The sequence below is a fragment of the Condylura cristata genome, unplaced genomic scaffold (genome assembly GCF_000260355.1).
Source record: "Condylura cristata isolate star-nosed mole 26May11 unplaced genomic scaffold, ConCri1.0 scaffold00017, whole genome shotgun sequence".
NCBI classification, from domain to species: Eukaryota; Metazoa; Chordata; class Mammalia; order Eulipotyphla; family Talpidae; genus Condylura; species Condylura cristata.
In genome coordinates, this window is record NW_004567118.1 from 28,409,592 (window position 1) to 28,421,650 (window position 12,059).

The 12,059-nt window shown below is 40.2% G+C and overlaps 1 protein-coding gene across 1 annotated transcript in view; it reads right to left on the reverse strand.

Moving 5' to 3' along the window:
* NDEL1 (nudE neurodevelopment protein 1-like 1) overlaps nucleotides 1-11,142 on the reverse strand; it is a 32,057-nt gene extending 20,915 nt beyond the window's left edge. The window contains exons 1-3 of the mRNA XM_004684606.2: nucleotides 10,949-11,142; nucleotides 2,170-2,267; nucleotides 976-1,129 (exon numbers count right to left, since the gene is read on the reverse strand). Coding sequence (XP_004684663.1) covers nucleotides 976-1,129; nucleotides 2,170-2,255 — 240 coding nt within the window. The 5' untranslated portion in view covers nucleotides 2,256-2,267; nucleotides 10,949-11,142. The remainder of the gene's footprint in view (nucleotides 1-975; nucleotides 1,130-2,169; nucleotides 2,268-10,948) is intronic.
* Nucleotides 11,143-12,059: the final 917 nt, after the last annotated feature.

Genomic DNA, 12,059 nt, shown 5'->3' on the forward strand with positions numbered 1-12,059 from the left:
AACTAGTTAATAGTTTCTATGTGAATTACTAAGCTTTAAGTCACCTTTCTCTTAGTTCTCTGAAAGAAAAGGTTTATTTCAAAAATTTACCAAGTTTGTTTTTTTTTTAAAGATTTATTTATTCATATAGAACTGGGGTACAGGCCAGAAATGCAGAGGGTGAGAGGATTCACCAGAGACAGAGCGGGGAGTAGAACAGGCAGACTGACGAAGTACACTGCTGAGGGGAGCAGCGGGCAGGTCAGGAGAGGTCTGCCTCGCCCTGTAGATCTCCTCCAGGGCAAGTGGGGATCGACTCATGAGGAAGTGGCTTAAGCTTCTTAGTGCTGTGCTTTAACCCGCTGCACCACAAGGGAGTGCCCCAAGTTTGTTTTTTTTTAAGATTTATGTATGGGGCCCTCCTAGTGACACAACAAGTTAACAGCATAGCACTATGAAGCTCGTCGCAGTCACTTCAGTACATATTTCATCCCCAGCCAGGGAAGTGACCTACATGGCTCAACAGACCTACCCTGTCTTGCCCACTGCTCCCCTCAGCAGTGTGTTTCAGTCAAGCTGCCTGTTTTGCTCCCCACTGCCTCTGGTGAATCTTCTCACCCCCACACCTCTGGCCTGTACCCCAGTTCTGTGTGCATGAATAAATATATATTTTTAAAGATTTACGCACATAAGAACAGTGGTGCAGACCAAAGGTAGGAAGTGGGAGAGGATTCACCAGAAGACAGTGGGGAGCAGAACAGGTGGATCTACTGAACTACACTGCTGAAGGGAGTAGTGGGCAAGACAGGAGAGTTTGCTGCACTCTGTGGGTAGCTCCCTGGCTGCAGAGAGCTTCATAGTGCTGGGTCTTAATCCCCCTCGCACCATGTCTTTTTTTTTTTTGGTTGCCTGCTGCTTTTAAGCTTCACTTGGAAAAAAAATACACTTCTCATTTTAGTAACACCCAGCACATTAAATACTACTTCCACCAATTACCTTTAATGCTTCCACTTCATATTTCAGTCTTTGGTTATCAGCTTGCAAGTCTCTGTTTCTTTGTTCAGCCTGTACTAACTGGGCCTCCAACTCTGCTTCTAATTCTCTGCTTCCTTCCTGGAATTCAACTAGCTCATCCCGGGCTTCCTGGAAGCTACTCAGAAACAAAGTGGGAAAGATAAGTTATAGCAGGAATCATAAGGATCATCTTGAAGATGATTATCAATCCAACCATTTTTGTATAAACAGTTAACAGTCTCATAAAGAAAAATGTTTTGCATCTGTTACTCAAAGTTCAATGAAAATGAGTTAAAAGCCCCTAAAAGAACTCACATTTTATATCCTCACCCCTAGATATTTCTTAATGTATTAATAAAGATGCACATATTACTATACCAACCACAAGTTAGCATAATATATAGATGTTTTTCAATGTAACCAGTTTCTTTTGTAACTCAAATATATTTAATTTTATGCATTTAAAAACATTATGCTAGGAAGGAGTCCAGAGGCTTCCCAGACCTATTAAGGTGTTTATGGCAAAAAAAGATGAAGAACCATTGCCATAGATATATACCATCTACATAAATCGGCACAGTAACTGCCATTAGTAATGACAATGAAATAGCAATAAAAGGTTTGATAAGGCTTAGTATACTGCTCAGCAAAGTAGGAAAATGTGTATACTTTAGAAATAGTTCATTTTAAAATGAAAATTTGATACAATTTTTGGTACTTAAAAGGTTATTAGCTAAAAGGTTTCCCTACTAGTTAAAATCATTGAAATCTTACAAAATGCTCCATATTCCTGAGCTCTTCTCCCTCAAAGTTTGCTGATTCGAAGTACTGAAAATGCTGCCTGAAAAGAACTAATAAAGTCTGCTATATGAAGTCCTAAACAGTTTATCAGAATCATCAAAAGGCCAAAATGAGGCAGAATCAGTATGCACTCAACAGGCTAAAGATGACCACGTGTAGTAATAAATATGAAAGGAGACAAACTGTACAAGGAGCTGCAAATAACACTCAATTTTCTTATTTTAATAATTTAAGAAAGATATATGGCATTTTTATGCTATTTAAATATAAGCAATGTTAAAAATACTTCTAGTACCCAAATCCTAAAAGAGAGAGAACCACAAATGGTGTACTCCAAATGTTCTCCCCTATTTTTATGATGCTTTTCAACATTACCTTTGTTTATACTTCAAGGAAAGTTCCTTCCAGTAAGCAGTTTCCTCCTTTAAACTTGAAAAATCTGGTATATCGTCACCATCCATGATCAAGAAAGCCTGTGAAATATTTAAGCTTCATTAATGAGAATATCAGACCCTACGTAAAAGCATAAAGTCTGCACAACCCTGTATGTTCAGAACTTGAAAGTTAACTCCATGAGTTAAGCATGGAAAACTCTGAGTGGTGAACTACTATATCATAGGTACATAAGTCATTTTACTGCCACAATCTCAAGGTCCAACATTATGGCTGTAGTCTTGATAATAGAAGTTATCAACAAGCAGATACGCTTTAGAGGTAATAAACAGATACCCTTTAGTGTAAATCCACTAAGAATGCTTGGTTGCAGCATGAGATTCTGGACAAATTAACACTCAGAGAATCATCCTGCATGCCCAGCTCCAGCAGCTGGTTTATAGCTAATCAGTCTTCTGGGAATAAGGTGACAGAAACAAGCATATTGTCAAGCTGCTGCTATTGCGTGCCGTTCTGTGTTACACAATTGCTTCAAAACACCTGTTTCAAACATTTTGTGTCAGGTGGTTCTATTAGGAATCACCCTTCCCAATAATTTATTAGAAATACATAAACAATAATGTTCTATAAAATAAATAACAGTTAATAAATAATGAATAACTTATTCATTAGAAATTTATTAAATTTCTAAAAAAAAAACAACTTCCCATTACTTCCCATTACAAGTCCAAAGTCTCTTCCATAAATCCACTATAAACCCTCAACTTCAATGTTTTTTTTCAACTTGGTTCTTCTCTTCCCAGAAAGGAAAGAAAAGGATACCTACTTAATTAACTATGGTTTAGATTACCTCAAAATTTCCACTGTATGTCAGGTCAGATGAAATACCAAAGACACTAGGCTCTCTCTAGATTCACGTCTAGAATATTTTCAGTCCTACTGCATACAAAGAGGTATATAAAGCTTCCCAATTCATATTCCAGCAATACTGAACAAAATTGTATAATACACCATTCTGTTTCAGAGCTGAATGCTTCCTCTACCAGAATGGTTCTCCCTTCCTTGCATACTTTTGGAAAACTCCTATTTATACTCTAAAACCTGTCTTCTTTTCCAGAAAGACTTTCCTGCCTTCCCCCAAGACAGCACTAAAATCTCCTACTCTTAGCTACCTCCATAACCCATACATTTTAATGAATATAACTTAATCATATAGTATTGCATTTGCCACCACCTCTGTGTCCCCTATTAGACTATGTATTATTTTCTGCCCCAGCACACTGCCTGCACAGTAATACTCAATAATACTGACAAAATCAAACCACAACTGATTCAACCTAGTTGATAATGGTAACAAGGCCAGCTTTGAAAGTAAAATAAAAATCTCAGAGTGGTAAATAGTATTTAAGAGTTCATCTAACACAATCCATTCGTGAAGATTTAACAAAGTCACACACAAGAACAGACACAGAAATCCAAGGGTGGAGGAAGGGAGGGTACCAAAAAGGTAGAAGAGTGACTTCTAGTTGAAATTAAAATACAACTTTATACAATGATTTTAATTCCTTTGAGGCCTACTAATTTTTTGTTTTGAGTGTCTTCCCAGACCACATCATCTGTTATTACTTTTGACCTCTATTAGTCAATCTTCTAATTATCTTAAATTATCAGTCAGCCTAAGAGTTCTTTGAAAAAGAAGGCTCCTTAACATTCTTAGCATACTTCAAGGCACTAAGCATAACGCCTTGATCACAATGTTAATGCCTATAAACATTTACTGAACAACTATTATGTTTCAGACATTAAGTACTGATTATTGAGTGCACCAAATGCTCCCTCCTCTAGTCTAACTATCCCTATTATTTTGTTCTGCAGAAACCCTTATACATGACAGCACATTAAATTAAAGCCCCACAGGGTTCCAATTCTTTCATTAAATTCGTTAAGCAATCTGCTTATCTCTTAAAGTCTTTTTTTTTTTTTCCCCTCTTCATCTAGTGAGGTTTTGGATGACTGAATGACGTGTTTTTTATAAGTATGTATACTGACTGTATACTAGCCCTCTCTCTACCTAAGTTCTCAAATACTATTCAATTTCCCCAAAATCTAAGAAAAATGTTATTTGCAACTGTAATTTGTAGTAAAGCATAAGAAGGAAGTTCATCTCATTAGAAGAGGTATTGGTATTTCAAATTAATATCCAAATCACTTTAAAGTATCACTCCATGGTATCAAATAACTCTGGATTATTACCTAAATTTCCTTGAGGGAGGGGGTCTCCCTGGTGGCTCAAAGGATTAAGGCACAGCACTAGGAAGCTAGCTACACCCACTGCAACACAAGTTCGATCCCCAGCCAGGGAGATGGCCCACAAGGCCCAACAGACCTCTCCTGTCTCCCCACTGCTCCCCTCAGCAGTGATGAGTGGATCTGTCTGTTCTGCTCCCTGCTATCTCTGGTGAACCCTCTTACCACCCTCTCCCTCACATCTCTGACCTACAATCCAGCTCTTGTATGCATAAATAAATCTCTTTTAAAAAGTTTCCTTGAGGGCCCTCCCTGGTGGTACAATGGGTTAAAGCATAGCACTATGAAGCAATCGGCAGCCATTGCAGAACAAGTTCAATTCCCAGCCAGGGAGCTGACCTACATGGCGCTGCAGACCTCTCCTGACCTGCCCACCGCTCCCCTCAGCAGTGTACTTCATTGATCTGCCTGTTCTGTTCTCTCTGCCTCTGGTGAACCCTCTCACTACTCCTGCACCTCTGGCCTATACCCCAGTTCTGTATGCATAAGTACATAAATCTTTTTAAAAAAAAGTTCCTTGAGAGAGATGTATTTCCTATTAACCAACCTGCAAAGACAAAATTATGAGATGTAAGAGAAGCAATTAGAGGTAAGGGAATAGTGACTATGTCCCATTAGTGCTCTACATAAGATCTTATTTGTTTCCTTTCAGTTTAGGAGGTTTTAGGATTTTTGTATTTATGGTCCTGGGTTTTCTCACTTGTTTGGTGTTCTTGGTTGCCTGTATTTAATAATAGAAGGGTTAGTCGATTATTTTAGGTAGCTGTGTACAGAGGTATTACCAGACCCCCAAATTGTTAAATACATTTGAGTGTCAGTCCTATAGAAATTCATGAGTATTGATGCATTTGCCATTTGAACAGGGGAAACATCAATATAAATGTGCAGCTTAAAGACTCAGTTTCTGATACATAAAGTTCAATAGGGACACAAGAAGCAAAGTTCTGCTGTTACTTAAACAAAAAAAAATTTGCAGGGAAATCACAAGTTAAGCCTCTCCAGGTAGCTTCTTGCATTCAGGACCTGTTTCTTACTCAGAAATCCCTTTGTACCACTGTAAAAAAAAATTTTTATTTAAAGAGTAAATTTATTAGAAAGAGACAGGAGAGAAAAGACACTTGCATAGACACAAGTGGGCAGAAAGAGATGCCCCAAAAGGGACAGGTTTGCAGGGAGAGAGGCCTGCATGGTTACAGGCAGGTAGTCTTAGGAGAGTGGCCTCCCTTGAGGGAGCTCAGTGCAGAGGAGTACCGGCTTGTGCACCACTGTAAATTAAGGAACACCGACTTAATAATCTTCCTTTTATTGTTTCCCTTTTACTTTCAAGGTACTTTCCTTTTTTAAGGAAAAATACTCCTATTTTAGGAACAAAATAAACAAAAAAACTTGTGGGAGGTTTATTTCTACCTCACAAAGCACCAGCATGTATTAAATCAGGATTATTAAATCTATCATTCTCAGCCAGACAAAATTATCAATCTCATGCATGCCAGGCCACATCCACAGTCACTGATAAAACCCAACACAGGCTCCACATCAAAGAATAGGGAGTGAGTGACCTACTGGGGGTCTGGAGATACCTCTGCAAACAGCTATCTAAAATAATCATTGACCAACCCTTCTATTATTAAGTACAGGCAATCAAGAACACCAGACAAATGAGAAGCTCAGGACCATAAATATAAAAATCCTAAAACCTACTGGACTGAAAGGAAACAAGTAATTCAGGAAATGAGAGATTTTTGCTCATACAAGAACTCAGGAGAGCTACCTCCCACACTCTTCCTGAGATAGTTATAAAAGGAGGGAGAAAACCAAGTACTAGACAACACAGGATGCAGGGAAGAGTGGCTTCAAACAAGACATTCCAAAATGAAGCCTAACCCCAAAGAGTAACTCAGCCAGATAATGATGACACCAGAAAAAATGAGGAACCCCAAATAATTAATGATTGGGAGTCTGGGTAAATCTGGGGTTGTGATGAAAGCATTATCAATATGGGGGGGGTGGAAATTCAAAGAGAAATCAAAACGCAGCATAGTGCCTTCCCTAGTGGCACAAGGGATGGTTAAAACACAGCACTATGAAGCAATCTGCAGCCACTGCAGCATGAGTTGGGGCCTTGGCCAGAGAGCTGACCCACACAGCTCAGCAGACTTCTCCTGTCTAGCCCCTGCTCCCCTGAGCAATGTGTCAGTCAATCCGTTTGTTTTGTTCCCCACTCTCTCCCCCTCTGCACCTCTGGCCTGTACTTCAGTTCTTGTATGCATAAATAAAATCTTCTAAAAAACTCAAAATATAGCATAAAAATTTCCTGAGTCATATAAAACATTTTAAAATTAATGATTTCAAGTTAGAATTTTTGTACTTACTGATTTAACATTGTTTTATGTGACTAAGGTAGGTTCTATAACTTTAAAGCCATCAGTGTACTTTCTATTTCTATAATTTTACAGGAAATTTTGCATGTTGCTCCCTTGAAAAAGTTTAGTATTTGGTAAGTTTATATATGTATGTTTTAAAGATTTATTTATGCATACAGAGCTGGGATACAGGCCAGAGGTACGGAGGCCGTGAGAGGCTTCACCCAAGACAGAGTGGGGAGCAGACAGGCTGATCTACAAAGTACACTGCTGAGAAGAGCAGTGGGTGGGTCAGGAGAGGTCTGCCACACCATGTGGGTCACCTCCCATGCAGGGATACAACTAATGCTAAAGTGGCTTTAGTTTCTCAGTGCTGTGCTTTAACCTGCTGCGCCACCAGGGAGGGCCCTATATTCTTTTTTATGCCCTTTCTAATTACACTTTTATAATGATAGTTCTCTGTCCTGTCCTTTTTTTAAAGTGAGTATTTCTTGCCTTTTTACTTTGTATTCACTATATTGCTATCTCTGTCCATGAAATGTTCTCACTGCCATGACTTTGGACCTGCTTTAGATTACATATATACCTTTCTGGGGTGGCATAACCTATATTACTTCAGCATTTCAACACTTCATTAATGGACAGGATACTTTTTCAGTCCTCTTTCTGTTATTATGCTGCATTTGATGTCAATAGTGTTCATATGAGCCAGTAGTGTTCATGAGCCAGGGTCCTTATGCAAGTTCATACTGACAGATGCCTTCCTTGAATTTCAATATATTTTAATTTTGAGCCAATCCTACAAATCCAGGCTGGTTAGGATTGTTTTTAATCTATAAATTTATAGAAAGAAGTTTAAAACTTTTCTGTGGGGCTATTATTGCTGTCCTTATCCATTTATACAGTATCAGAGAATCTATGAGCAGTTACTACTTTGAAGAGTACTGAGGAATATCACTGTTCGCCCACGATGAAGTATTCATTTGTTCTGACTTTCATACAACTACCAACCTTTCCACCAATATCCCCTGGTAACTCTGGTTTTAAATAGCTTTCCTTGTGAAGCTTCCTGAGAATCTAACTCTAGTTCATGTATCTTTCCTGTCCAAATATTTGGCTCAGGGTCCAAAATATCCAGCAAAACTTTTAAAATAATTTTATTTCACACACACTTTTCTATTTTCTTGCTAATTTTATGTGAACTGAATGGTGACTACAAATTTTCCAGTAGCCTACTTTTACAAATTGCTTATTGACTCCACAAACAATATAATCTATGCACAAAAACTTTGACTAAGATGACCATCTTTTCCAGGATAAACCAATTTAAAGTATTTAACCATGGAATAAGTATTAGGAACAGCTGAGCATAGTTAAGAGCCCAGACCCTGGACTCAAGTTCCTAGGTCTGAATTCAGACCCTTCTACCACTATCTAAGCAAGTTACTTTATTTAGTATTCCAGTTCCCCATCTGTAAAACGGGAATAATAATTGCAATAGAGTTGCTGTGAGGATTAAATTAGTATTTGGAAAGTACTTAGTAAAGACTCTGGTACATAGTAAATGCATGTGTATCTCATTAAATTATAAAGTTTGGTAGTTTAGTAGTGGACTTTTGAAGTATGAGCACAAAATAAATATGCTTTAAAAGCTTCGATATATAAACGACCCCTTAAAATTATATAATAATATGTATACATATTCCAGTGATATCACATTACTAAAAGCATTTCAAATCCTCTTAGACAATTGCTTTGAGGTTCAGATTGAGAACTAAATAAAAAGTTCTTTATGAGCATATCTTATTTTACTGCTTCCTAATGGTATTACCCAACTTCAGTACTCTAATTTTATTCACCAGACTTACCCTTACCAAAAGTCAGATGCTTTACAAAGGACAAGATTTGCTACCACTGCAGATATTCAAAAGACCTTCTCAGGTTTTAGAGACAGTTTGTTCAGTTTGCTTAGAGTAATGGAGGGAGGATGTGTTTGCTGTATTATCTCAAACTATGTAACTGGGGATATTAAGGCTCTACAAAGCTAGCCAATGTAGAAAACTAAAGCAATATAGAAAACTATATTGCTAAAGCAATGCTTTCATAATACATCTATATTCTGAAGCTGAAAGGCAGACAATTATATATTCTTCCCCCGCCCCCCCCCCCAAATGTCCCTCAATACCACATTAGTAAGTGTGAATCTCAAAAGAATAATGACTTTATACTGGGCATTATCATACACTGTATGACCTTCAGATCTAGCAACTGATTTGGGTATAAAACAACCTGCCCAAAATGTACTTACAAGTTAACTATACAAAATTGCTTAAAAATTGATTTTTGTTAACTAGATTTATTATAGTGATCATTTCACAATACATATCAATTCTTATCATTTTATCAGTACACTTGAAAATGTTATAATACAATAAAAATAAGTTTAAGAAAATCCATTTTAAATGATACTGTCTTGTCAATAGTAGAATGGACTAATGGGATTGGAGAGTTCTTTCATTCACTGTAAGTAAAAATACATACCTTTAAACAAAATTCTATTTTTCCTAGCAGACCATTTAAGAATTTTTAACTTTTTCAAACTGAGCAAAATTGGTCCTATCCACCTTCTTTTTCTACCTTCTGAAGTGCTCAGTAAACTGTGTCAAAATTAATTTTAAGCTTCAGTAACCAAACTCACTTCACCATCACTTAGAGTTTTGCAAATGTCAAAATCAAAGTCCAAGTTTCAAGTTTCTATTATTTAAGTGTTCCTTATTTAACTCTAAGTTTAAAAATCAGGACTAGCGCTTCATAAAATTTAACAACTTCTACCTGGGCCAGGTCAACTTCTAATGAGGGCTAACCAAAGGTTTTTTGTACCCTGTGTTCTCTGGTTTTAAATGGTAATACTCTAAGTAAAAATTTAGAAGAGTTATCTTACCCTTTCTCCCCTCACTTCAACCTATGACAATGTTGCATTTCACCCTATTTCATGATTTAGCAAAGACATTAAATACCGTATTTCAAAAGTGAATTATGAACAACACAATTTATCAGACCAATTAGTCAGCAACTTGTGACCAAGCTTCAAAGTAGGATTTTTTTTTATGAGTTAGCAGTTCTTATCCTAAACGAATTTGCTGAGAAATATTTGAATAAACCTACTGGTTTCGGGCACATTTTTACAAGTCAAATTCTCTGCTTTGTTTTCTAGCTAAGAAAAGCATTGAAAGCCCTCAAAAGGAAACCAAAACTGCGAGCCTAGAGATGTATTTTCTGATTCAAAGAAGTCACCCAACAGTTGGCAGAATCCGCAGGATAAACCACTAATACTTCCCACCCCACTTGGGTACAATCACAGGGTAATGAGGTCCAAAAGGGATAGCAATAGTGTTCCGAAACGCGTAAAGGCGCTACAGAAATGGAATGTTACAGTGGTTAGAGAACCCTCGCTATACTTTCAAAACCAAAAGTATTTTCTTCGTCGCTGGCCAGCAATAAAGAGACGGACACAAGCAACCCGAACCCGTTTGGTGACACTTTTCTGAACTCCAAGAAAAATGATTAGCAGCTGGGGCTGGTAGCCGAGGGAAAGCCAAACAGCCCAAGGTGGGTTGCTTCCGCTCTCGCCCCCCACGAGACAAGACAGCTCAAAATTCAACGCGGCTGCAAACCACCCTCCCGACAGAAGGGGTATGAGGGCGGAGGCGGCGGGCTGGGCACATCACCGCCACCTCCAACTGAACCACTCCTAGCGCCACCGGCGCCCGAGCCCACGGTGCCACGTTCGGGCCTCCGTCCCCGCCGTCTCCCACCCCACCCCCGAACGCGAGCACCTACTCCGGAGGCCGCTGCACCAGCTCCGTTCCAGGTGGCCCTGATGGGCCACGTCTCGGACCAGGTGCGGGAAGGGTCAGTTAGAGCGGTTGAAACAGTTGCCTCCGAACTAGACGCCCCCGAACCAGTCCCGCCCGGTTCGGTCGGGCCTCACACACAGCCCCCAGGCCCCGCAGGTTCCCCGGGGACAGGCCGTGGCGACGCGAAGGGCCCAGCCAGTGCCCCTGGGGAGGGGCCCCGCACCGTACGCTCACCTCTAAAGTGTCAAAAACGCATGTTCGCCGCCGCTCCACCGGCGCCCCTACTCTGCTGACCTGGCCAGGTCCGCCCAGCAGCTCAGCTCCGCTCCCCTCCGCAGCCCACGGCACCACTCCCCGCACCTCGGCGCCCGGCTCCTCCCCGACACGTCAGAAGCTGCCTGGGTGTCGGAGACCATTCTGTGACGCACGGGGGCGGGGCTCGGAGCATGCGCGCAAGAAGGGCCTAGGCGGGGTTGCGTCGACCGTGGCGTCACAGGGGGCCGGGCCGAGCCCGGCGTGCTAACGTCAGACTGGCGGCAGTCTTTTGCGCAGGCGCCCCGGCACTCAGTGACGTGAGGGCTTCGGCCTTGCGGGTTTACACGAACGTTTTGACTTTCCTGAGAGTGGCACGACAGCAGACCAGCACCTGCTTTCCAGTTTTTCAGCGGTCACAGCCTTTCCAGTGTCTGTACTCTAGGTTTCCCATTCGTAAAATGAATCTGTGCCACGGTTTCGCCTCCGAGGCCACCCCCAGCACCACCCAATAGAATACTGATCCGTCCTCTATTTGTTATTTGTAAGGGCGAGTCCACGAGCTGAGATTTCTGTGCTTGTCTTCCTCCAGTAGAGTATCTTCCGTGAGAGCTACAACTTCGTGCCTGCTTATCCCAACAGATAACTTGATCCCGGACACAGTATTTACTGGATAAATACTATATTTGTTATCCTCATTTCCTACCCTCATTTCCATTTTTATATTACTAAGCGTACATTTATATAAATGTGTTTTCATCCCCTTGTAGTTCCCCATGAACAGAATCCCATCATATATACATACATATGTAAATATACATGTATACATAGACACACACACACACACAGTCCTCCCTTAGAGGAGAGCCTGGAGGAGAGGCTCTAGGAGGGGAAGGCTAGCTCAGAAAGGGGGTGGGCAATTGCTCAGATAAATTTGAAGAAATAGAGCTGTTTTAAAAAACAATTTTGGGAACTTTTGCTGTGTCATGTACAATATAATTCTGATGCCAGTAAAGTAAAGCCGGCCTCAAGGTGAGAGCAAGGTGAGCCTGCAGTCAGTTACAGTTTTGAGGGAATGGACATAAACAAACCA